The 25,919-nt window shown below is 36.9% G+C and overlaps 1 protein-coding gene across 4 annotated transcripts in view; it reads left to right on the top strand.

The window, feature by feature from the left end:
- CDK6 (cyclin dependent kinase 6) overlaps nucleotides 1-25,919 on the top strand; it is a 235,517-nt gene that overhangs the window by 41,474 nt on the left and 168,124 nt on the right. For all 4 annotated transcript variants that reach the window (XM_003896329.5, XM_017956965.3, XM_003896328.5 and 1 more), the window contains one exon: nucleotides 21,913-22,048. In XM_003896329.5, coding sequence (XP_003896378.2) covers nucleotides 21,913-22,048 — 136 coding nt within the window. The remainder of the gene's footprint in view (nucleotides 1-21,912; nucleotides 22,049-25,919) is intronic.

Below are 25,919 nucleotides of genomic sequence, written 5' to 3'. Positions count from 1 at the left end.
TCAATTTTGCTTTTTGCTTTTACTTGAAAAAAAGAAATGCAAGCCAAGAGGGTAGTGATTAAATATCCATATGTCTATAACTTTTTTAAAATTATGTAAATATATATTTACTCCTAGGATTGTATTTTTCAAAAAATCTGTTGCTCATTACAGGAAAAAAAAACTGATATATGCTAAGTGAATTTTTTTTTTTGAGTTTTTTTTTTTTTAAAGTTAATTTCAGCTGCTGGTAGTGTTACCTTTGTTCTTCATTTAGATAGCATTGCTCTGTGTTTACAACTTTCCATCTTAGTTTCAGTGGATATTCTTCAGAGAGTGATCTTATACTCAAATAATACTTAAATGTAGGACAAGAGGCTGGCGTTAGTAGAATGACCTCGTAGTAACAGCTAAGATACACTAGTAAATGACATTAACAGAGATGTACTTAATAGGCTAATGCTTACATCAAACCTTTGTATAAACTGATTCAAAATGTGTAATGTAAAAATCTGTAAAATTCTGACACAAGAAAAACTGGTTAAATTAAACTATCTGGATATTAAAATATTTGAAGGACATTTAAACACAGATAGGTTTATTGCTTTAGACTTGGAGGATTTAGACTTGAAAGAAATAGCATCACTGAATGTGTGCTGTGGCACAGGTTAGTTCTCTTCTGTTGTTTTAATGGTGCCCTTAATCTGTATTGGGGCAGGGCTTATCTAGGATGTGATTTAAGGTATGAAGTTATTTCTTTCAGGAAACTTTCTTTTTTGTAATTCCTTGAAAATTTCTCAAAATGTTGGAAGAGTAAAACACATTGTTGTTGTAAAACATTTTTTTTGTGACCTAGTTTTGGTCTGAATATACTTTTTTACTGGCGAGGTACCCAGAGGATTTCGACTTTACTCTGAATGAACTCAAATGTATACTGAATGTAAATTGCTTTGAAGGCTGTGGATCACAAGTTAATAGATTCTGGACCTTGTTTTCCCTTTCATGAGCCAAACATTCCTTGGATTTAAGGGTAGGTTTAAATTAAAGAGTAGCAAATTGCTTCCCTCTTTGGAAATAAGCAAAATCACCCTTCAGATAATAAAATATTTCTTGAACATGTCAAGACGGTTACTGAGGAAAGAAAGCATGAAGGGAAAAACGATAACTTTTCAGAGACTTGCTCTTTAGGAAATGGAATATGTTTAATAAAAGGATAATTGCCTTATCCCATGTGACTTGAAAATAATGAGACAAAGAGAAAATGAAAACACTCTATACAAAAACTTATATGACCAAATAAATCTAGCCCCATGGGAAATAGTCCAGTTTTTCTAGCCCTATTTTAATTGAGCAAAACATTTTCAGACTCTTTTGGAATTGTCTTCAGAATTGTTTCACAGGCCAAACCAAAAAATCAACATCTTTACTTTATTATCACACCTCTTTTTGGACCCAAAAGAATATTACTCAGCCTGATCCTCCACTTAATTTATCAGACTTGGTTCAGGCTTCTTCCAGAAATACAGTATACTCTCTTATAGGACAATTGAATATTTTTATTAATTCATATTATATATCCATTCAGCAATCATGGCTGAGCACCCCCAATGAGTCAGATATGTTATGGTAGCACAGAGGAGTCCTGGCTGTGGGAGAGGGAGGGTGGAAGGGGAGACAGTAAGGATTATGGAGAATGTGTGAGCAGAATCTTTGAAGATGAGTAGGGAGGTCACCAGATGGACAGAGAAAAAGAGAGCTTTCTAGGCAGCAGTAACAGCTTGTGTTGAGGCACAGCACAAAAACCACACACATTCTAACAATTGTAAGTATTTTTAGGATCCAGTAAAAGATGAGGATGGAGTGGTGAGTGGGGCAAGATCACGAGTGACCTAATAAGCCACGGGATGGGGGTATGCAGTGGTTAAGGGTGAGGGTTCTCTTGCTGGATTATCTGAATACAAATCCTGGCTCTTTCATTTACAGTCTTTAGGATGCTGGGCAATTTACTAAACCTCTATACCTTAATTCTTTTCATCTGTAAAAGAGACGATGGTACCTATATTATAGGGTTAAGAGATTTAAATACATAAAACAAATAAAATTATTAGCATTGTGTCTGACACACAGTAAGCACTCAGTAAATGTTAGCTATTTTTACTGCTACTTTATTCAGTGGGTAAATGATAATAGAAGGATTTTAAAGAGCAGAACACACTTATTTATCTTATATACAGCATTGACCACTTCTTTCTTCTTGAAACTGACTCTTCCTTTGATTTTTTTAAACAGCGTTTTTGAGACATATTTGATATGCAAAGCAATTCACCCATTTAAAGTGCTTGATTCAGTGTTTTTACTATATTTACAGGGTTGTGCAACCATTGTTAGTCTAATTTTAGAACCTTTTCATTCCCCCTCAAAGAAACCCCATATCCGTTAGCAGCCACTCCCCACTTTTCCCCACCCCCACACCCCTGGCCTTACGCAGCCACTAATCTACTTTCTGTTTCTGTAAATTTGCCTACTCTGGCCATTTCTTACAAATGAATGAACATTTTTAATTTTGATGAATCCATAGTGATCTGTTCTTTCTAATATTGCTTATGCTTTTGGTGTTATAGTTAAGATATTGCATTGGGAGTTATACCTGATGTAAATGACGAGTTGATGGGTGCAGCACACCAACATGGCACAAGTATACATATGTAACAAACCTGCACGTTATGCACATGTACCCTACAACTTAAAGTATAATAATAATAAATAAATTAAAAAAAAAAAAGATACTGCCTAACCCAGGGTCACAAAGATTTACTCCTATGTTTTTTTCTAAGAGTTTTATAGTTTTAGCTCTTACATTTAGGTTTGTGATCCATTTTAAGTTAATTACTGTGTATATTGTGAGCTTAGGATCCAATTTCATTCTTTTCCGTGTAGATATCCAGTTATCCCAGCATCATTTGTTGAAAAGATAATTCTTTCCTGAGTGAATGGTCTTGGCACATTTGTTGGAAATTAATTTAAAATAAACATGAAAGTTAATTTCTGCACTTTAAATTCTATTTCATTGATCTGTATGTTTATCTTTATGCCAGTACTATACTGTCTTAAGTACTACAGTTTATGGTAAGTTTTGAAATTGAAAAGTGTGAGTCTTCAAGATTGTTTTTTGCTATTCTGGGTTCCTTGCATTTTCATATGAAGTTTAGAATCAGCTTGTCAATTTTTACTAAAAAGCCAGCTGGGATTTTGATATGGATTGCATTGAAGCTCTAGATCAATTTGGGGAGTATTGCCTCTTAACAATATCAAGTCTTCCTGATCCATGAATACGGATGTCCTTCTATTTAGCTCTTTTATTTCTTGCAATATTGTTTTGTAGTTTTCACTGTATAGTGAATTCTTGTTAAATTTATACCTAAGTATTTTGTTGTTTTTGATGATGCCGTACATGAATTTTTTAAAATTCCCTTGATGTTTTATGATATCATTTTCTTCATCGATTTTCTTGCCTACCTCTCTGATTCATCTAGGGATGCTATTCTGCTTGTTTCATGTTTTGCCTCCAAGATTCCATCTCATCTAGAGGCTGTTAACTTGCCAAACTATTGCTCGACCTGTGTCTGGAGCCCTGAGAAGTATATGTTTACAGTTGTTTATTGGACGTTACCACCTGAATGTCACAGACATCTCAAATTAATCTCTTCCTAGACTGAGCTCATTAATTACTTCCCTCATCTTATTTTCATCTCTTCTTATGGCCTTTGAAAATAGTACTATCATGTACCTTGTCTAAGCCAAAATCTGAAAGTCATTTCAAACTTCTCTTTCAACTTGTACATTCTGGTAGGTTACCAGATCTTCTGAATTCCACCTCCTAGATATCACTCTAGGAGTATAAATTGTTACAATCTTCTGTCAGGTGGTTTGGATCAAGAACTTTCAAAAAATGTATATATTTTGATTCAGAAAAAGTATATACCTTTTTATTTTTAAAATGCCACTTCTAGGAATTTATCATAAAATAATAATGAGCCAATGTTACAAGAACAGGGAAATGGTCTAATAAATTACATATAGAATATAATTTAGTGCAACCTATAAATGGAGATAGATTTGTGAAAGTGGTTGGTACACTTTCACAAATTTGTTGGTTGTATTGGTCTCTCTCTGCTGCTACTATTTCTCTAACCAATCTGTCTATATTTTTTACCTGGGCTTTTGCAGACACTTCCTACTTGTTTTCCTCTCCTCCAGTTTTATTCTCCTGTAATCCAACTTCCCTTCTGCAACCAGAGTAGTATTTCCAAGTGACACATCCTACCATAGCATTGTTCATTGTAAAAGTCCTTTGCTTTTTTCCCAGTGCCCATAAGATAATTTCCAGACTTCTTAGCCTGGATTACTAAACCCTCATAATTTTACTTCTGTGTACTTTTCCAGCTCTTCTCTTGCCATTTTCCAAGATAATCACCAAATCATGCCAGACTATCCGCAATTCCCCAAATATGAATTTTACTGTGTACCTACATACCTTTGGACATGCTGTTCCTTCTGCCAGGACCATGCCAAACTTCCTTTGTTTATCTGGCAAATTCCAGACGGTCCTTTGAGACTCAGCTCCCCAGCCACTTCCCCTCGAGGTGTGTTGAATGCCTCTTCTTCAGAGCCTCCAACACCACTTGAACTTTTTTGCAACTCTTAATATATATACATTCCTGTAGGACTGGAGTTAGCCAGGGCAAGCCTATCTATTCCTCTGACTTCAACTCATCATCTTACTGCTGCACTGACTTCTCCTATATTCTATCTCAGGGCTTCACAGTGTTGGTCTGAGGCCTGGTACCAATTTTCCATCATCTGTGATGCAAGTAGAAAAATAGGGCCCTGTGGCAAATTTTTCAGAAAGCTGAATCTACTCACATTTGGGATATTAAAATATGGTTTATTTATGAAATTATATTGATAGTAGATGGTAGGGTATATTAATGTCTTTAGTTGGCAGTGTTCTGTCAGAGCTGTAAAGTTGTTGTAAAGTTTCCAGGCCTCTGAAAACCAAAGATCTGGGAACACTGCTGTATCTCATGAGGGTGGCACCAAGTCCCCAAAGTCAAAAGCATGTGAGTCATCCTTGGCTTCTCCTTACCCATCCCTCCACCCCCGCCACATTTAGACACTTAGCAAATCCTGCCAATTCAACCTCCTAAATATTTCTGGAATCTGTACTCTCCTCTCCATCCTTGCTGCCAATTCCTTAGAACAGACCTTCTTTACTTTCCCTGTACTACTGCGGCAATGGTCTCGTTACAGTTGGTCTTAACCATGCTTCCCCTTACCCATACCATCAGATTGGGCTCTTTGAAAACCATAAAAAATAGATACCCACTTTCCAGAGGAACAAAGTTCTTTATAGCATACCAAGTTTCTCTCCAATGGGACTTCTTGCTGTGCTCCTGCTCACACTTTCTCTTGCTTTCAAGTGCCCTTTCTTTGCCACTTGCTTGGGTAACTCTTGATACTCTGACAGTTAAGTTGTCATTTCTTCTGCAAAGTTTTCCTCCACGTATGGATTGGCTGCTTCTTTTTATCATTTCTTAAAATACCATAGGTATATACATGAGAGACAAAAAGATTGTGTGTGTGTATGTGCGAATTTGAATAAGTATATGTATATACACTTAGGTGTATCTATGTATACCACACACATACATACCTTAGTATTTACATACCTCACACACATATGTACCTCAGCATTTACAAAAGAGTTGATACTTTGTCTACTTTTCCCACTACACTCTGAACAACTTAAGAAATTTTATTTTACCCTTTGATTTTTCTATCCCTAGCACCTAATCTAATGCTTAGAAAATAACAAATATTTAATAAACGTTTGCTGGTTACATGCATTTGTTCAATGCTATGGTCAGATTTTTACTGTGGAAGGCTCACTGACCAGAGTAAGGAATGAGTACAAGGAGTCTCGGGGGATTTGGGAAACAGGATAAAGGCCCTTTGTAGAAAACTAGCCAAGAGTGTTGAGTGCCTGAGCTCAGGGAAGTGGCAGTGGATGGAAAAATATTTAGGTGGTGGAATTGGTGGTTGATTGAACATGTGGGAAAATGAAACAATCTACGATTATTTGAAGGTTTCTGGGTTTAGAAAATTATGTGGATGGGGGTGTGATTCACCAAGGGGAATGAGCTGTGTTCTAGACATTTTGAAATTGAGATGTTCAGAGTATTTGTTGAAGTTGTCTAAGAGATAACTGGGTATGAAGTTTGGAGAAAGTACTATTTTGGAGAGACAAGTTGGAGATTTACCAACCTCTCGGTACTCTTTGAAGAGAATAGGTCCAGAAGATCTTGATATTGAAGGTCCAGATCAAGAAGGAGAGAGACCTGTGAAGGTTTCTATTTAAATCCTGGTTCTGCCTCTTTTCTCTGTTCTATCATGCTTGAACAAATTATTCTATGAATCTTAGCTTCTTCATCTGTAAAATAAGAGTAATAGTATATACTTGAAAAGGATATTGAAAAGATTCAATAAGTTTGCATATATTAAATCCCTGCCACAGTCCCAGGCTCACTGTAGGGGCTTGTAAGTGGTAAATTCAAGAGGAAATTCAAGAAAATGTTCCTCAAGATTTGAGCAGTTTCAAAACAAAGAATTTTTTAGTGGTTACCCCAGATATTACAATTAACATCTTCAACTGGTAACAATCCAGTTTGAATTAATAGTGTTTCAGCTTTAATAGTATATAAAACTTTTTTCTATACAGTTCTGTCCTTTCTCCTTCATGCTGCTGTTGTCACAAATTACATGTTCATACATTGTGTGGCCATTAACATAGACTTATAATTACTGTCATATGCATTTGTTTTTTAAATCATATTTTAAAAGTTACAAACCACTTACCTATGTAGTTCGTTACCTTTGCCAGTGTTCTTTGTTTCTTCATATGGCTCCATGTTACTGTTTAGTGTCCTTTTATTTCGGCCTGAAGGACTCCCTTTAGCATTTCCTGTAGGGCAGATCTATTAGCAACAAACTCCCTCAGCTTTTGTTTATCTGAGAATGTCTTAATTTTGCCTTCATCTTTGAGGATGGTTCTGCCAGATATAGAATTCTTGGTTAACAGGTTTCTTTTTTCTTCCAGCACTTATTTATTTATTTATTAGAAACAGTGTCATTCTTACATCCAGGCTAGAGTGCAGTGGTGCAGTCATAGTTCACTGTAGCCTCAAACTCCTGGGCCCAAATGATCTTTCTGTCTTAGCAGCCTCCTGAGTATTTAGGACTACAAGCATGTGCTGCCATGACCAGTTAATTTAAAATATATATATTTTGTAGAGAGGAGGGGGTTCTTTGTGTTACCCAGGCAGGTTTCAAACTCCTAGACTCAAGTGGTCCTCTTGCCTAGGCCTCCCAAAGTGTTGAGATTACAGGCATGAGCCACCATGCCTGGCTGCTTCCAACACTTTCAAATTGCCATCCCACTGTCTTCTGCCCTCCATAGTTTCTGATGAGAAGTAGCTGTTAATCTTATTGCAGATCCCTTGTGTGTGATGAGTTGCTTCTCTCTTACTGCTTTCAAGATTCTCTCTTTGTCTTTGGTTTTCATAGTTTAATTACAGTGTACCTCACTGTGGATCTTTTGGTCTCATCTGCACTTACCTAGTAAACACTCAAATAAATGATCATAATAATGGTGCAGAATTTAATGATTATAATGTAATGGTAACAGTAATGACCATGAATCATCTACCAGCTAAACATAATATTGTGCTTAAAAAGTCAAGAAAATGTTCAGTGCATGTTACCAAGAATTCCACTAAAACTTTAATTTTAAAAAATACTTTAGGGAATCAAGATGGGTAAGAATCAGTTATCTAAAATATTCACTTACATGGTGCAACCAGATGACTAATAGGTTATTAGTACATGAGGTGTTCCTGTGGTTCTTTGCAAAAGAAAATATCTGCCTTGAAATAGATATATAATGCGTATGTGTGTGTATATATATATAATGTGGCTCTTAAAATGATGGTACTGATACATCTTTATTGAAAATGGAAAGACATTCACAATATATTATTTTTTTAAATGCAAATTTCAAAAGTGTGTGTACTGTATGATTCCACATATGTAAACATAATGGTAGAAAGATAAATCAAGACATGGCTTGCAGTTACATTTACAAATTCTTATCTCCCACAGTTTTCATTACTGTTAATTAGCACCATGAAACATTTTCCTTATTATCTGAGATACTTCTAGAACAAAGATCAAACTCTAAAATAAAATAGGCTTATAGAAATACAGCAAATCATAATTTAATTTTTAGAAGTGTTTCCACCTGAACAAAGCAACCCAATTTTAGATCCCTAAGTTTAGAAGTTGGTAGAAATACCAGTTCTTCCAACTTCTCCAACTGCAGTCTGTTTTCTAATATTTTAATATAGTTTGCCATTGGTGATCTTAAAATATATTTCTAGAATTTTTCTGAGTTCTTAACACAGTAATTCCGGAAATTTTGCTGGAATAGATCTAATTTAAAAATATAAGATATTATATTTTAATTTTTATAAGGATCTTTATTTTTGGCCAAGCTTTAATTATTTTGGTTGCTTGCAGCTTGTTATGTTACAAAGGGCACTGAATTCTACCATGCAGGAATTTTTTTTTTTTTTTTTTTTTTTTTGGCTTATTTAAGAAACAGAGTAATCTGAAGACTTTGTGAGCCATCATTGTTTCTCTTTTGTTTCGTGGTAGTCTGTTACTTTAACCTTTTTCACTAAGTATCAGAAAAATAATTTTTTCTCATATTCTTTTTTATAAAGTCACTCCATATTGGGAGGGGATTGAAAAGCACATACTGTAATGAGGCAGTAATGCATACATATTATTTTTTTCTCTTAGAACAATATTTTAAGATTCATAGGTATTCCAAGATTCTAAGAGAACAAAACATAACCAAAAAATTTATATTCTAAGAGGACAAGCATAAACAATTCTAAATACAAAAGAATTTATGTCTTTTACATGTTTAATTTTTAAAACTGCATTTCAGGATTGATGATTAGGATTTCCTCATTAATTCAGAGGAACAGATGGAAGAAAAGTACATGAGTGGTAGGAGAAAAAAATCTGAATTGAAAAATAAGCTTTTATGATTCTTATTTTTTATTTTTGTTTTTTGTTTTGAGACGGAGTCTCGCTCTGTCACCCATTCTGGAGTGCAGTGGCGCAATCTTGGCTCACTGCAAGCTCCGCCTCCTGGGTTCACGCCATTCTCCTGCCTCAGCCTTCCGAGTAGCTGGGACTACAGGCGCCCGCCACCACGCCGGGCTAATTTTTGTATTTTTAGTGGAGACGGGGTTTCACCGTGTTAACCAGGATGGTCTCGATCTCCTGACCTCGTGATCCGCCCGCCTCAGCCTCCCAAAGTGCTGGGATTACAGGCATGAGCCACCGCGCCTGGCCTTTATTTTTTAAATAATGATTTTTTTCTTGTTAAAAATTAATAGATTCTCACAGTAGAAAGTTTAGATGAGCAAATAGCAGAAAACAACCATCCCAAAATCTTGTCACCCAGAAATAACCACTGGCTACATCCTTTTTTTTTTTTGAGATGGGATCTTATTTACTCTGTTGCCCAGGCTGGAGTGTGGAGGCACAACCTCTGCTCACTGCAACCTCCGCCTCCCAGGTTCAAGTGATTCTCCTGCCTCAGCCTCCTGAGTAGCTGAGATTACAGGCATGTGCCACCACACCCACCTAATTTTTGCATTTTTTGTGGAGACAGGGTTTCACCATGCTGGCCAGGCTGGTCTTGAACTCCTGACCTCAAGTGATCCACCCCCCTCGGCCTCCCAGAGTGCTGGGATTACAGGGGTGAGCCACTGCGCCCAGCCATGTCTTGATTTATCTTTCTACCATTATGTTTACATATGTGGAATCATACTGTACACACTCTTTTGAAACTTGCATTTAAAAAAATAATATATTGTGAATGTCTTTCCATTTTCAATAAAGATGTATCAGTATCATTTAAGAGCCACATTTTATATATATATACACATACGCATTATATATCATACATATCATATATAATGCGTGTGTGTGTGTATATATACATGTGTGTATGTGTATATATACTATATATATACACATAGCCAGATTATTTATATATATGTGTGTATATATACACACACACACACACAACCAGATTATTCTCCAGAAAGGTGTATATCAGTTTGTATTCCCACAGTGATGTAGGCTCATTTTCATAAACAAGTGTTGTGCAGTTTTATCATTAAACAAGTTTTTTTTAACCCAATTTGAAAGGTTTAATGTTTCACTGAGGTTTTCATTTGTGTTTCTTTAAGTTACTAAGGTTTAACATTTTCTCCTATGTTTATGATCAAAAGTTTCCTTAAAAGGAACTAACTTCAGTGGTTGTTTTATTAGATCAGTACCTAATCATAAGTACCTGAGTGAATTAGTGCTGGGATAAATTTACTCACCTATTAAGGATGTGATTATGAAAGGTTTTTGGCTTACAGTGTAGGTAAAGCTTGGTTGGCTTTCTTCTAAGACACAGCAGACAGTCTTCATTACAGGCGGCTGCCTAGTTTTGGCTGCTTAGTCATTTTTCCTCAAGAGAGGCCCAAAGCTGGAGAACAGGGCTTTCACAGGTCAGAAATGGACAGAGAACTGAATGTTGAAAGTTGTCCAGAATGTTCCACACTCTATCTGACTTAAGCCAGAGCTATTCGCTTTGCTTTTAAAAATATACTTAACTCACTTATTTCTGAGATCAGAATCTCTTTTTCAAGCTCTGTCGGGTGAATTGAAGTGTGTCATTTTTCTAACTAATCAAAGGAAGAATGTAAGAGGGTTTGGGATATCAGCAGCCTTCACTTTTTAAAATTTTTCCTGTGAATTTTCTGAACTTCTTTTTTTCAGCCCACCATGTAAAGTATGTATTGGGATCTCTAAATTTACCAAAAACATTTTGGCATTGGCATTCCCACAGTGCCTGTCAGCAGGGTGCCTCATTTGTCACAGAGTCTCCCCATCACTGACCCCTGCTTTACAGCAGCTCCAAATGGTGTGCTGCATTCACAGGCAGAATAACAGAGTGGTTAGAAAATCAGATTCTGGAGCCAGACAGTCTGATTTCAAAGCCCATCTCCACCACTTACTGTTTTTATACTTTAGGCAAAGTATTAAACCTCTCTACCACTGTTGCTTTCCTTTTTTTGTTTTTAAACAGCTTCATTGAGATATAATTTACATACCATAAAATGCACCTGTGTAAGACTTCAGGTCAGTATACTTACTGAGTTGCACAACTATCACCATGATCTAAATTTAGGAAATTTTCATCACTCTAAGAAGAAACCCAGTACACATTATCAGTCCCCATTCCTCCACATTCTCCCACCGCCCATTGTCCCAGGCAACCACGAATCCACTTTCAATTTCTATAGATCTGCCTGTTCTGAATATTTCATATAAATGAAATCATGGAATATGTAGCCTTTTGTGACTGGCTCCTTTCTCTTAGCATAATCTCTTTAAGGTTTATCCATGTCGTACATGTATTCGTTCTTCATTTCTTTCTGTTACTAAAGAGTATTTCATTGTATGGATATACCACACTTCGTTTATGCATTCATAAGTTAATGGTCATGTGGGTTATTTCCAGTTTTGGGCTATCATGAATGATGCCGCAGTGAATATTTGTTTACCTTCACAGCGTCATCATTCAGTGCACATTTATGTCTATCTTCGTCTCTAAAATGAGTACCATCTCATACAGTTGTTAGGATTTTTTAATTAGTAAATACAATATTTTAGTGTTTGAGTCTTCATTTAACAGCAGTTACAGAATGTGGCTTACTCAGAATGCCACACTTTCCTAATGACATCTCGAAGTATCCTCACTTTTACTTTATTTTACTTTGACTTTTCCCTAAGTTATAATGTAGAAAAATTTCATTTATTCAATAAATATTTATTGGACACCTGCTATGTATCAGACACAGCTGTGGGTGCCATTGGGAATTGAAAGAAAAGAATAAGCAAAACACAAACAGGCACCACCAGTTTAAGGCTATCTTCAGTTTGCTAATCTGTCATCTTTGACCTGCCAGTAGGGCTTGGGACTTGCGTTCCCCTCACCGCATTCTCTCACCAAATGCCACAGGTTTTGGGGTCTCTCAATCCATTCACTCTTGTTAGGCCCTTATTTTGTCCATCATATTTATTTTTATGAAGTGGCTGATTGTAGGTAACTGTTAAGGAAAGAATAGAAGTTCATCATATCTAGTTGGAGACCTCAAGAGGTAAACAGTGCCCCATTCCTGACCTATAGCTGAGGTTGGTGAATTGTTCTTTATTCTAATCTAGACCTAATAGTTCCTAATTTTCTCCATTGGCAGGTTTCTTCTTTTTGTAGAGTTGACTGTATTCTCTTTGAACTTCCAAAACTGCTTTGTATTGGAACTGGCCTCATCAGACGTATCAACTGATTATCGTTTAGTTGCCTACTGGAAACAGCTATTGTTTAGCTGTTTTCTTTCTCTTGTCTTTGGGGAGATAATGATCCACATGGTTAGTGACTCGGAGTTCACTTATCAAGCATTTTGCCCCTGCTACCATTCTCTTCCCTGCAAGACAACAAATCGCATTTTTATGATATGCCTTCTTTGTGGCAGCTCTAAAGCAATATTTTTCTTTTTCCCATAATCACATGTAGTTAGCGTAACAGAGTGATGCTACAGCCTTACTCTTCGCTCTGCCTTTCATTCAGATGAAATGCATTAGCAATTTGAAGAATTGTGTTTGATGATGTAGACGTGCCTGTAGTGCTTGCTGTAGGACTATGGAAGAAGTTAGAATTCTATTATTTAATGTCCAGTTCAGGAATTTATCTTGAATGAGGAGAGCTGTACATAGGCATCCCATATACCCATTAAGCCATCCTAAATAGCTTGTTTCAGGCCCAGCAATAGTACATCAGTTCTGTTGCTGATCGTGTGGTAGGAATGTGTTTCCATATACATAGTTTCACTGTTTGCTCTATGTTCAAAATTTACTGTAGTGCAAGAGTCACATCTTGTAAACTTGCCTAGGGGATTCCCTTTCCACATGTAAAACATTTTTTGGTTAACAGATTCAGAAGATATTAACTCATAGAGCCACAGTGCCAGGTCTATATAGATAGAAGGTGAAACTAGATTAATAGCAACTCTAAAGATGGAAAGAAGATAAACGATGAAATTTTCTTATGAATACTCTCTTAAAGGCTATAGGAATAAAATGATTTAGTAAATAAGTGATGTTGACTTTGCCTTCCCATGTCAGATAATAGCAGCCATAAACTTAACAGTTAAATACAAAGGATTTCTCTGCTCTTGAGTTGGTTTGACATCCCTGTCCTTTTCCACTTTTCAGCAGCAGCTAGTGGGAAAGGGGTTGTTTAATTGAAGACTTCAGGAGAACACACCTCTACACACTGGATTCAACCTTTAAATTAATTGAACCCTGTATCTTTGTATTATTTTTAAGTTCTTTTTTCTCCTTGCTTCCTCTTACCATTGAGTTATTTTCTACTCTAGGTTTTATATTCCTGTTTATGATAACCTTGTCTGCCTGTCTTCTTCCTTCTGTGCTTTTCTCCATCCAATGTCTCTGTGGTCAGACCAGGAACCTCAAGTAGGGTCTGAGAGGAAGCTGCCTGGCTCCTTGGGAAGGATGAATTAATCTGGTTCTCTGCGGTCGGCTACTTTTGCCCAGTGGACATGCGAATGGAGGAGCCATTTAAGGTGAATAGACTGCCAGCCAAGTCAGAGAACTGGGACAGTCACTTTGAGGACACTGCTACTTCTTTTGTGCTTGAGCTTCCCTCATTGTATCTACTCTGTAAGACGTATTTGAGGCCAGATATTGATGTTTTTAATTCATTTAATCATTTCAAAATATTTATAGATGTCTTCGGACAATTTTTTGTTGCAAGTAATAAAAACTTAACTCAAGCTGGATAAGCAAAACACTGACTTTAGTGACTCACATAATTAATAAATCCAGGGGTAGATCAAACACAGTGGGCCCAGATGTGTAAATAATGTCTTCCGGAATCTCTTGCCCACTGTCCCTTGTTCTGGCCGTCTTCTGCATCCCATAGTAGGTTCACTAAAATGGTGGCAAAGACAGCCATCAGTAGCTGCAGGCTGAGATTTTGCCAGTTTGATAATCCCAGTAAAAGAGAGTTTTACTCTCCCAGAAGTCTTAGCAAAATTTCTGGGACTGATTCTCATGCTCCTGCCCACCTCTGAATCGTTCATCGTCACTCAATCCAGGCTTATTCACATGCCATCCCTGGGCCCCTGCTGTTAAAACCAGATTGCCAGATTCTAGGACAGGAGTAGTTCCTCAACAGAAAATAAGGGTGGGCTTCCAGGAGAGGTAAATGGATGGAAAGGCAGAGACCATCTGTGGTTTACTTAATAAGATGTAGAATGAATTTACTTTGATGTGATATATAAAGTTATACACTGTTTATAGAATTTATTTGGTACTAATACATAGCCATATATCATTACCTGCATTTTTACTTCTAAGTCTTCTTTCCCACAACTAGATAGTAAAGCTTTTAAAAACAATACCTGTCATATCTATTGGAAACTCTAAAACTGAGTATAGCACCTGCACGTGGTAGATGCTGGTAAATGTTTATGGGTGCTGCTGAAATCGCAGTTTGCTTCTAGCAGCATGCACGTTATTGTTGGTGGCAAATACTCCTGGAACTATACCATTCGGTGCTGGTTGAGAATAAGTGCACACAGAGTCCATATTTAATGAGCAAAACAGAGAATACAGTGGCCCATATCCAGCAGTGTAGGGCTAGTGAGATGTGGGAACGTAAATTTGCTGCATACAAGCCCTAGCCACAGAATATGCTTCATGCACTTAAGAGGAGGAGATTAGATATTTAAAATAATTATTCTCGATTCCAAATACTGGCTCTAGTTCAAATAAAATTTTGTTGTGGCCCTTAGGTAGCTGTGCCAGACGTCTCTCAGCTCTTGAACTATTTGATGTCCAAACATTCAAGGGAATGGGGGGAAAAAAAGTGACCGGAAAAAAATCCTCATAGAACTTCCTGTGAACGGGTCAAAGTTTAATCACAGCAAATAATACAGATTTCCCTTTTATTGTAACCACAATAGAAAGGCAGGGCTTGTGTTTACAAAGCATGTTGTTTGGGAGACCTTTGTAAATTGTAATCTTTGGAAATCTCAAACCTATTGGATGTAATCCCATCCATTAGATGAAGGCAACTTGCCTATGCAATAGTTCCAGAAGAGCAAGTTAAATTGAGAACATGAACAGGAAGTAGTCATTAAGAATTACAATGGGTAGGATGCAGAGTTAATTCACAGAGATATTTTGTTATTAGATAATTACATCACTAGGACAGCTGGAAAGCTGAGTGCTGTGCTGGACTGCAAGCCTTGTTCTCTGCCCTGCAGCTGGCGGGTCAGGACAATAGAGACAGCAAGAGAACTTACTTTGTGGGAGAGTTAGGGGCTTGGCCAACTTAATTGTGAAATGATAACGACCTATCTGCCTTTTTTGGATTGCATTTTGCACAGCTAAACTGAATGCATAGCTTTAGTTAATGCTGATAACCAGTTTGCACTTTTACTTTTTGAACATTCACTTGGATCACATTATGCTAAGCTCTAATGGACAAATATTTAATGGTAATTTTCCTTTCCTTTAAAAGTCATCTGAGATATTTTGTTCATATTCAGTACTTTGTGATTACATTTTTCTTATGGAACTGCTGTCATGTAAGTCTTGAAATGGTATTTTTGTCAGGTTACAGATCATCTAGCAAAAAAAAAAAAGGGATTTAGAAAGTCTTAAAATGTTGGTCAATGTAAGGAATCATGCAGTTGAAGTTATTTTCCAGTTTATTTTTGAGGCGGAGTCTCGCTCTGTCACCCAGGCTGGAGTGCAGTGGCACAATCTCGGCTCACTGCAAACTCCACCTCCCAGGTTCATGCCATTCTCCTGCCTCAGCCTCCTGAGTAGCTGGGACTACAGGTGCCCACCACCATGCCCAGCTAATTTTTTTGTATTTTTAATAGAGACGGGGTTTCACCATGTTAGCCAGGATGGTCTCGATCTCCTGACCTCATGATCCGCCTGCCTCAGCCTCCCAAAGTGCTGGGATTACAGGCATGAGCCACCACCTCCAGTCTGTTTTCCAGTTTTTACATTCAAATGTTCAGATCTGTCTGACTCTTTTGTTTTACAAGTATAGGAGTTCTAGGTAGCCTAGCCACATTCCTTATTGATTTATATAAATATATTACAGATTGTTTATCTCTAGCCAAATACCAGGGATTTTAATTCATGTTTAGCTCAGTTGTTTTATATGAAACTCATTTGTTATATTAAAGTTTCTGGCCAGGCACAATGGCTCATGCTTGTAATCCCAGCACTTTGGGAGGCCAAGGCAGGCGGATCACTTGAGGTCAGGAGTTCGAGGCCAGCCTGGCCAACATGGTGAAACCCATCCTTACTAAAAATATAAAAATTAACCAGGCATGGTGGCATGTGCCTGTAGTCCCAGCTACTCGGGAGGCTGAGGTAGGAGAATCGCTTGTACCCAGGAGGTTGCAGTGAGCCGAGATTGCACCACTGCACTCCAGCCTGGGCAACAGAGTGAGACTCCATCTTACAAAATAAATAAATAAATAAAAGTAAAGTTTCTGTTTTCTCTGTATTACCCACCAAAGTGACTATTATTTGATTTGGGGCAATTCCAGAGGGAGTCATTATAGACAGAAAAGCATCATAAATATTATATTCTAACATTTCTAAGATTAATGTTTACAACCGTTGATTCAAAATGCATTTCCTACGCATTGTGACTAATGTAACTGTTAATTTTTACTACAATAATGTTTGCTAACCGTTAATCAGACATAATTTAAGTCAGACAAAATTTCATGGTTTAGTGAAGAGCAATATTTCCCCAGATGTCTTCCATGGAGTACTGGGTCTGTAGGATGTGGATGATGGCTAGCCAGCACTGGAGCCAAAAAAGAGAGTATCTTACAGGCATCCTTAGGACTTTGATGTCCCTTAATGCCATTTGTGAATGTCTTGAGGAGTCTCTAATATGCTCCATTTCCCAAATGAAGTTAGAAATTAAAAAGGATTATTTCCTTGAACCTGGAGGAGTCACTTCTACCTAATACCATTTTTTAAGAGTATACAAGTATATACATTAAAATTTACATGAAAATGTTCTGCTCTATGGACTGTTACACATCTCTTTAAAATTTCATGTTTTAAAAACTACAGATTGAAATGAGTGCTTTTTCTCTAAGGTTTATTATTTAGGACAATTAATAGTGGCTTCAGTGAGCTCACCTTTCCTATCTTGAGCATCCACTGAGACTGAGGCCTGGAGTCCAGTTGCTGCAGGTGGCATCAATGAGTCTTAATATTTTGAAGAGAGCAGTATAACTCTGAGGAAAGCAACTTGGGTGGGTTAGATGTTATTTTTAAATTGTGTCATGCAAAGAGTGCTTGAAAACGGTTTCAGTGAGATGAAGCAACAGGGCATACTGCCAGGGTTGTTAGGTAACTTCTAAGACAACGGTCTAGGGGGCAGATGACTTTTTGTTTCAGCAGTGTTTTAGGATCACTTTATTCTCCAGTTATGCCCCCATCAGAATTTTTTTTCTTGTGGAAATTACTATAATATCGTTTATGTATATGATAAACTATAAATGCAGTAAGAACTGGAGTTACTAAAATTACTATTAATTCCAGGTAGTGGTAAGCAATGTAATTTTTTCACTAAATGTATTAATTATAATGCGAAATATTTGTAAAGTAATGTTTCAGAAACACAACTGAAGTGGTCATAGTATGAAACAGCTCTGTGTTTGTATTTGACTTTAGGGACATGCCATTATTGGTTCACTGCTCTTTTACTTTATTACAAAAATACAAGGTGCAGATATAAAGAAAGTTGGAGATTGTGGAACTCCATTTTCTTCTTCAATAGGAAGAAAAGAGTGAAGTTGTCCAAGTATGTGGATTTAATATCAATAAACTGGCTTTAAAAAGCCTGTGAATAATTGTAGTTATCTTGAATTTTCAAGCCAAAAGAACTGTTTTGATAAACTTTCCACATATTAAATCCATGCATGATAGCAATCATATTTTTAGAGTGTGGAACTTATTATGATTTATGGTACTATCTTTAATAAATCTGTTAGGAATTTTTACTTTATTGGAATAATTTTCCAGAATAAGTAACATTAGGGGAAAATACTAAGTTTAGGAATGGATATTAAAACTTAAAAACCAGAATGTTGGAAGTAGATAAATGTGAGGAAAAAATTTTCAGTGGATTCTGGTTAATTTCAATGGAGTTGTGTGACTCACCCCAAACTGCCCATAATTAAAAAGAAGTGTGCATCTGGCTATGAAGTGTGTGTAGTTGTTGGTGTTCTGTTTTTTGACCTGCCAGATGTAACCTAATTACAGTAGTGGGGTATTTTTTTTGGTGTTTTTTGTTGTTGTTTATTTGTTTGTTTTTAGTTTCCTTTAAAATTTAGTATAGATTCACAGAGAAATACCAAATGTGGGGTCCATAAAGCCCAGAAATGCAGTAGGATGACATGGTGAACCAGCAAGGCATTAAAAGTTTAGCAGAGGTCCTAGGACTACAACCAACAAGGGATGTGAAGGACCTCTTTAAGGAAAACTACAAACCAGTGCTCAAGGAAATAAGAGAGGACACAAACAAATGGAAAAACATTCCATGCTCATGGACACAAAGACTCAGTATTGTGAAAATGGCCATACTGCCTAAAGTAATTTATACATTCAGTGCTATCCCCATCAAGCTGCCATTGACTTTCTTCACAGAATTAGAAAAAAATACTTTAAATTTCATAAGGAACCAAAAAAGAGCCCATATAGCCAAGACAATCCTAAGCAAAAAGAACAAAGCTGGAGGCATCATGCTACCTGACTTCAAACTAGACTACAAGGCTACAATAACCAAAACAGCATGGTACTGGTACCAAAACAAATATATAGACCAATGGAACAAAACAGAAGCCTCAGAAATAATGCCACATGGCCGGGCATGGTGGCTCACACCTGTAATCCCAACACTTTAGGAGGCTGAGGTGGGCAGATCTCCTGAGGTCGGGAGTTCCGAGACCAGTCTGACCAACATGAAATAACCCTGTCTCTACTAAAAATACAAAATTAGCTGGGCATGGTGGCCCATGCCTGCAATCCCAGCCACTCGGGTGTGAGTAGTACTCGGGTGAGGCAGGAGAATTGCTTGAACCTGGGAGGCGGAGGTTGTGGTAAGCCAAGATGGTGCCATTGCGCTCCAGCCTGGGCAACAGGAGCGAAACTCCATCACCAAAAAATAAAGAAAAACAAGAAAGAATGCCACATATCTACAACCATCTGATCTTTGACAAACCTGACAAAAACAAGCAATGGGGAAATGATACCCTATTTAATAAATGATGTTGGGAAAACTGGCTAGCCATATGCAGAAAACCGAAATTGGACCCCTTCCTTACACCTTATACAAAAATTAATTCAAGGTGGATTAAAGACTTAAACGTAAGACCTAAAACCATAAAAACCCTAGAATACCTAGGCAATACCATTCAGGACAGAAGCATGGGCAAAGACTTCATGACTAAAACAACAAAAACAATGGCAACAAAAGCCAAAATTGACAAATGGGATCTAATTAAACTAAAGAGCTTCTGCACAGCAGAAGAAACTATCATCAGTGAACAGGCAACCTACAGAATGGGAGAACATTTTTGCAATCTGTCCATCTGACAGAGGGCTAATATCCAGAATCTACAGGGAACTTAAAACAAATTTACAAGAAAGAAACAACCCCATCAAAAAGTGGGTGAAGGATATGAACAGACACTTCTCAAAAGAAGACATTTATGTGGCCAACAAACATATGTAAAAAGAGCTCATCATCACTGGTCATTAGAGAAATGCAAGTCGAAACCACAATGAGATACCATCTCCTGCCAGTTTGAATGGCAATCATTAAAAAGTCAGGAAACAACAGATGCTGGAGAGGATGTGGAGAAATAGGAACACTTTTACGCTGTTGGTGAGAGTGTAAATTAGTTCAACCATTGTGGAAGACAGTGTGGCAATTCCTCAAGGATCTAGAACCAGAAATACCATTTGATCTAGCAATCCCATTACTGAGTATATACCCAAAGGATTCTAAATCATTCTACTATAAAGACACACGCACACATATGTTTATTGCAGCACTGTTCACAATAGCAAAGACTTGGAACCAACCCAAATGCCCATCAGTGATAGACTGGATAAAGAAAATGTGGCACATATACATCGTGGACTACTATGCAGCTATAAAAAAGGATGTGAGTTCATGCCCTTTGCAGGGACATGGGTGAAGCTGGAAGCCATCATTGTAGCAAATTAACACAGGAACAGAAAACCAAACACCACATGTTCTCACTCATAAGTGGGAGTTGAACAATGAGAACACATGGACATAGGGAGGGGAACATCACACACCAGGGCCTGTTGGGGGTGGGGGGGGAGGTGCGGTTAGGGGAGAGATAGCATTAGGAGAAATACCTAATGTAGATGACGGTTGAAGGGTGCAGCAAACCACCATAGCACATGTATACCTGTGTAACAAACCTGCACATTCTGCACATGTATCCCAGAACTTAAAATATAATTTTTAAAAATTAAGGGAGGTAATATATAAGCAGCATAATTGATAGTCAACCCTGTGCATTAGTTATTGGACTCTATGCACATTTATAGTTAGTTTCTTTGAAGAAGGCATTTATTCAATTTTTTTAAAAAAATTAAAGAAAGTAATATGAATAGTATTTTATTAGCTTTTTCTTAGTATTTATATTACATTCTTGTTAAGAAATGTACCTACAGCATATTTATGGGTAGTTTAATTCTTCAAACATTTGTTGAGAATCTGTTGTGCTAAATAGTGTACTTTGGTTGAAACTAAAGGAAATTTTGTCCTTTGGCTTGAATATTCTTTTGACTCCTGAAGGCTTAGTTTTTAAAACTTAAATTTCAACTTATTTTAAGATTTTTATGGAAGAAACTGGATTCACCCATCCAAAATATTTGTTAATCTGTTGCTTTATTATTTAAGGGCAATATAGTTTACCAATACAGGTCCCCCTACCCCCGAAAAAGAAAATGTTTAAATTTCACAATGTTGATTAACATGGCTTTGGAATTTTAAAAACTAAGAATGTGTGCCCTTTCCAGGGAATGATTTGACTCAGCAGGATAAGGGCTGTCTTAGAAATAAACTAAAAATTTCTCCATATTCCATCATATTTGTTTTCACAGATGTGGTTGTGACACCTTAAATTCCAGGAAAATCTTGATTACAGCCTTCAGCATCTCCAGAGGATGCTCAATCTATCTCTAATAATTCTCAAACTGTGAGCTAAGAAGAAATATATTTTGCCTAGACATCAAGTTTTTGAAATTATCCCCATTGGCAAGTTCTATCTAAGGTCCTAACTAAGAAAACTCTCCAAGCGTTCTTGTGCTCCAATGGCGTTGTTTTCTCATTGTTACTATAGATGTTCTCGTGCTTAACCACACACTCTGAGTTCCCCTCTCCTGAACTTCATATTTTTATTAAAGTATCAGATCTCATTTGGTATTTTTACATATGATCATAAGAAATGATCAACACTGGCCTTTTGTTTTTTCTATTATGAGACCAAATTGAGCAATATGTATAAAACACACAGGTTACTTCTTTGCTTATTGCCACCTACTTAACCTCTTTGTTTTTTCTTCTAGGTTGTTTGATGTGTGCACAGTGTCACGAACAGACAGAGAAACCAAACTAACTTTAGTGTTTGAACATGTCGATCAAGACTTGACCACTTACTTGGATAAAGTTCCAGAGCCTGGAGTGCCCACTGAAACCATAAAGGTATCAAGAATCATCTTCATGTCTTATCAGGCAGTCGACTATTACAGTATGTTAAGCAGTGGCTTTCATTCCTTATGAAAATTTCCAGAATTATGACTTTTAGAATTCAGTATATAGTTTAAAAAATCAAAGAAAATCTTCAAAGATTGGGATATATTCCAGTTCATCAACTAAGTGAGATGTTCAAAATACGGACATATGTATTCTAGTTAGTTAATTTTAGAATTAAGTGGAAAGAAAAACCTTTAGTTCTAATGCATATTAAAATTATTTAAAAATATCTATTTGTACATTGTCAGACCTTAGAAAACATAGTTTAGTAAGTGTAGCTCAGTCTTTCTCTGATGGTTCATTGTCTATGAAGGACATAATTTGAGCATTATTCATGAGCACATTGTGTTTTATGACAACACAAACAATGCTGTGTGAATCTGAAATACTACTTATTAGGTCCTCCTTCTTTCTTCATTTTTCTTATTCATAAAACGTTTATAGGGAAGCCTAAGTAACCAGATACTATGCCAAACTTCTGGGATTCGAAGATGATTGAGCCATGCTTTCTACCCTTAGAGGTCAGTAAACTAGATGCAGTGTATTGACTAGAAGTTCTTCCTACCTTTAAGTCTAATGGAAAATGCTACTGATATGGTTTTTGTTGTTATTTGCATTCTGCTTAACTGAACTTGGTAGATCTTTTAGATTTATGCACCTCATGTGCGGGTCTTCATGAAAACCTTTTTGTCTATGTGAATTAGGTAGCTTAGTTAAACAGACTCCTGCCTTATCATTCATTGTTTTGAAATGAGTTATAGAATTCACCATCATTCTAGATAGAAGTTAATAACAAAAAATAGTTTATCTTCTCAACAGAATAAGAAATGTCTTTAGTGATAGCTAAATGACATTCTCACATACTGATATTTAGAATTTGACATATTGAATAATTTATTCCTTTTGTTTTAGATTAATATTCTGTTTTTTTCCCATGTGGCTCTCATTAAAGAATCTGGTGCTTAACAATAGTCCCGTTTTTTCCTGAGCAGTTTCAAGGACATTAAGGCCCTCTAAATGTAGGTATGCCTGATAGTTACCTGTTCTTGACCATCTTCTATCTCTGCACCCTTCTTTCCTCTGGCATTCTATTCTACCCCTGAAGCTTTAGTTCTCTTATGAGTTTGTCAGAAACCCCGTGTTCAGCATGCAGAGCGGGGCATAGTCCTTTTTCTTACACAGTTTTCTAGCCAAATTGGACTGCTCACCATTCTCTTAGTATGATCTGTGATTTTCCACTTTGGTGGCCTTCCTTCTCATGCCATTTCTTTTGCTCCTTCTCACCAAGCTATCTACCTAAATTTTTCAAGTGCCGTCTCAAATGCCATTTGATCAACTCTTATAGCTGGATGTAATCTCATGTGCCTTATAACACTTGTTCTACGTATCTCTACCTTTTTATCTTGTTTTCTACCTTTAATTGGGATTTTTTAATGTACAGATCTCATGTATTCAATCATCCTCATGTCCTGACAGTGTCTTACACAATGATTTATACACATAGTTACTAAGTAAATAAGACACATTGTCATACTTTATTTAGATATAAGTATTTTCAAAATTATTTTTAAAATGACTTTCAAAGGCTAAGACTATCAAAATAATCATTGATGTTTTCTGATACATTTCTAAGTTCAAAGTTATTTGGGGAGTGTCTTTTTTTTTTAAACAGACAGATGAGGCAACCATGTATTTTATATCTTACATTACCACCTGCATAGATCTTTTGAGCACTGCATTAAATTCTCTTAGGATATTGGAGGAATCATTTGCAAAGGCATCTGTGCAGTTAAAATGTTGATAAGCCAGAGTGGTTCACTAGACTCAAGTTTGATCGGGCGCGAGTAGAAATTAAGTGGAATGGCGGGGATCTCAAGGGTGAGGGTGGAGGGGCAAGCAGGATAGAAAAAGGTACAGGCAGAATGGTGGTCACCAAAGTAGGAAAGGGGAGGAGAAGATGGCGGGGCAGCTGCTGAGCCAAGATGGAGCTGGAGGCTTGCTAGAAGGAGGTGATTGTTGCCAGAAGCTCTTGAACAAGGTGACATTAAAAGTTAAATGTTTTAGGCCGGGCGCGGTGGCTCAAGCCTGTAATCCCAGCACTTTGGGAGGCCGAGGCGGGCGGATCACGAGGTCAGGAGATCGAGACCATCCTGGCTAACATGGTGAAACCCCGTCTCTACTAAAAATACAAAAAACTAGCCGGGCGTGGTGGCGGGCGCCTGTAGTCCCAGCTACTCGGAGGCTGAGGCAGGAGAATGGCCTGAACCTGGGAGGCGGAGCTTGCAGTGAGCCGAGATCGCGCCACTGCACTCCAGCCTGGGTGACACAGCGCGAGACTCCGTCTCAAAAAAAAAAAAAATCAATCAATCAAAAAAAGTTAAATGTTTTTTTCTGAGCTTTTTGTCTATCTCCAGGAAAGGAAATGTCACTTCATTCCGTGTTAAACAGGAGATTGTCCTGGAGGCTGTTAAATTTCTTCAGCCATTAACATCAACACCCCTTGATCCAAATAGGCAGATAAGAGGTGGAGTTGGGGGCAAGGGCCTCTAGTTATTGAAGGTTTGTGGCTAATGGTGTATTGATGTTTTCATAGTAAAATAAACCATAGTCAAATGAAATATTTCAGGCAGTTAACTTATATGTTAGTGGTTAATTGAACATTTTTTGCTAACTTAAAAGCTAATTAGAAGACTCTTTTATCTGCATTCTTAAGTTTTTAAAAAAAATTCTGAACTATACTAACCTACTTTCTTTCCTTATTAAATATATGATTTTTTAAAAAATAATTTGAGTGTGATGCTTTAAGGTCATTGTTGAAAACTTGAATAATCATTTAAAAGCATAATAAAACCATCAAATAGATAGTTTTAGGCTGAATGTATAACTGATACAAAATTATTTTTAACCAACACTTGTATCTTTTTTTTCTGTGATTAACTTGCTTTTAAGAATTGGAATGCAGAATAAACAGCTGCTAAGTGGGAGAATCTGAATTCTGGTTAATTGAAATTTTAAAGCACACAACCAGAGAACAGAAATATTTTGTTGTTATATAGGCTCATTTATGGGAAGTCTTAATAACTAGATCAAGCAAATATTGTTGTTATGAACAACCTATTGGGAACACAGAAATTGATTCTTTATATAGAATGCTGTGTTGTAATAAGAGCTTCTCTGACTATACTTGTACAGATATGTATTGAATATTCACTCTGCATGGAGGGTTCTGTGCTAGGCAGTTCAGGGACACAAAATTGAATTAGGCGTGAGAAAGAGAGGACCTGCCCTGAAGGACCGTTAGAGTATAGAAGAAGAGATAAAATGCAAACACAAGCATGTGGTACATGTTCTGTATGGTTATTTAAGTAGTTTAGGGGTATTTTCAAGTAAAGAACAGACTAATATATGAGTAAGCATGATCTATATTGTGCCAAACTGTTCTTTAAATACTTAAATTTAAATTACTTTTCAAAGGATCCAAATCATAGATATTAATATTGACATTGTCTTGCATAGATTAGAACAAATCATGTTGTTAAATAATTATACATAAGATATTTTATTTTTATTTATTTATTTGAGACAGAGTCTTGCTCTGTCGCCAGGCTGGAGTGCAGTGGTGTGATCTCGACTCACTGCAACCTCTGCCTCCCGGGTTCAAGTGGTTCTCCTGCCTCAGCCTCCTTAGTAGCTAGGATTACAGGCATGCACCACCACACCTGGCTAATTTTTGTATTTTTAGTAGAGTCAGGGTTTCACCATGTTGGTCAGGCTAGTCTCAAACTACTGACCCCGTGATCTGCCCACCTCTTGGCCTCCC

The sequence above is a fragment of the Papio anubis genome, chromosome 4 (genome assembly GCF_008728515.1).
Source record: "Papio anubis isolate 15944 chromosome 4, Panubis1.0, whole genome shotgun sequence".
Taxonomy (NCBI): Eukaryota; Metazoa; Chordata; class Mammalia; order Primates; family Cercopithecidae; genus Papio; species Papio anubis.
Note: the sequence above shows the minus strand (reverse complement) of the source record. Positions and strands in the feature narration are given on the sequence as shown.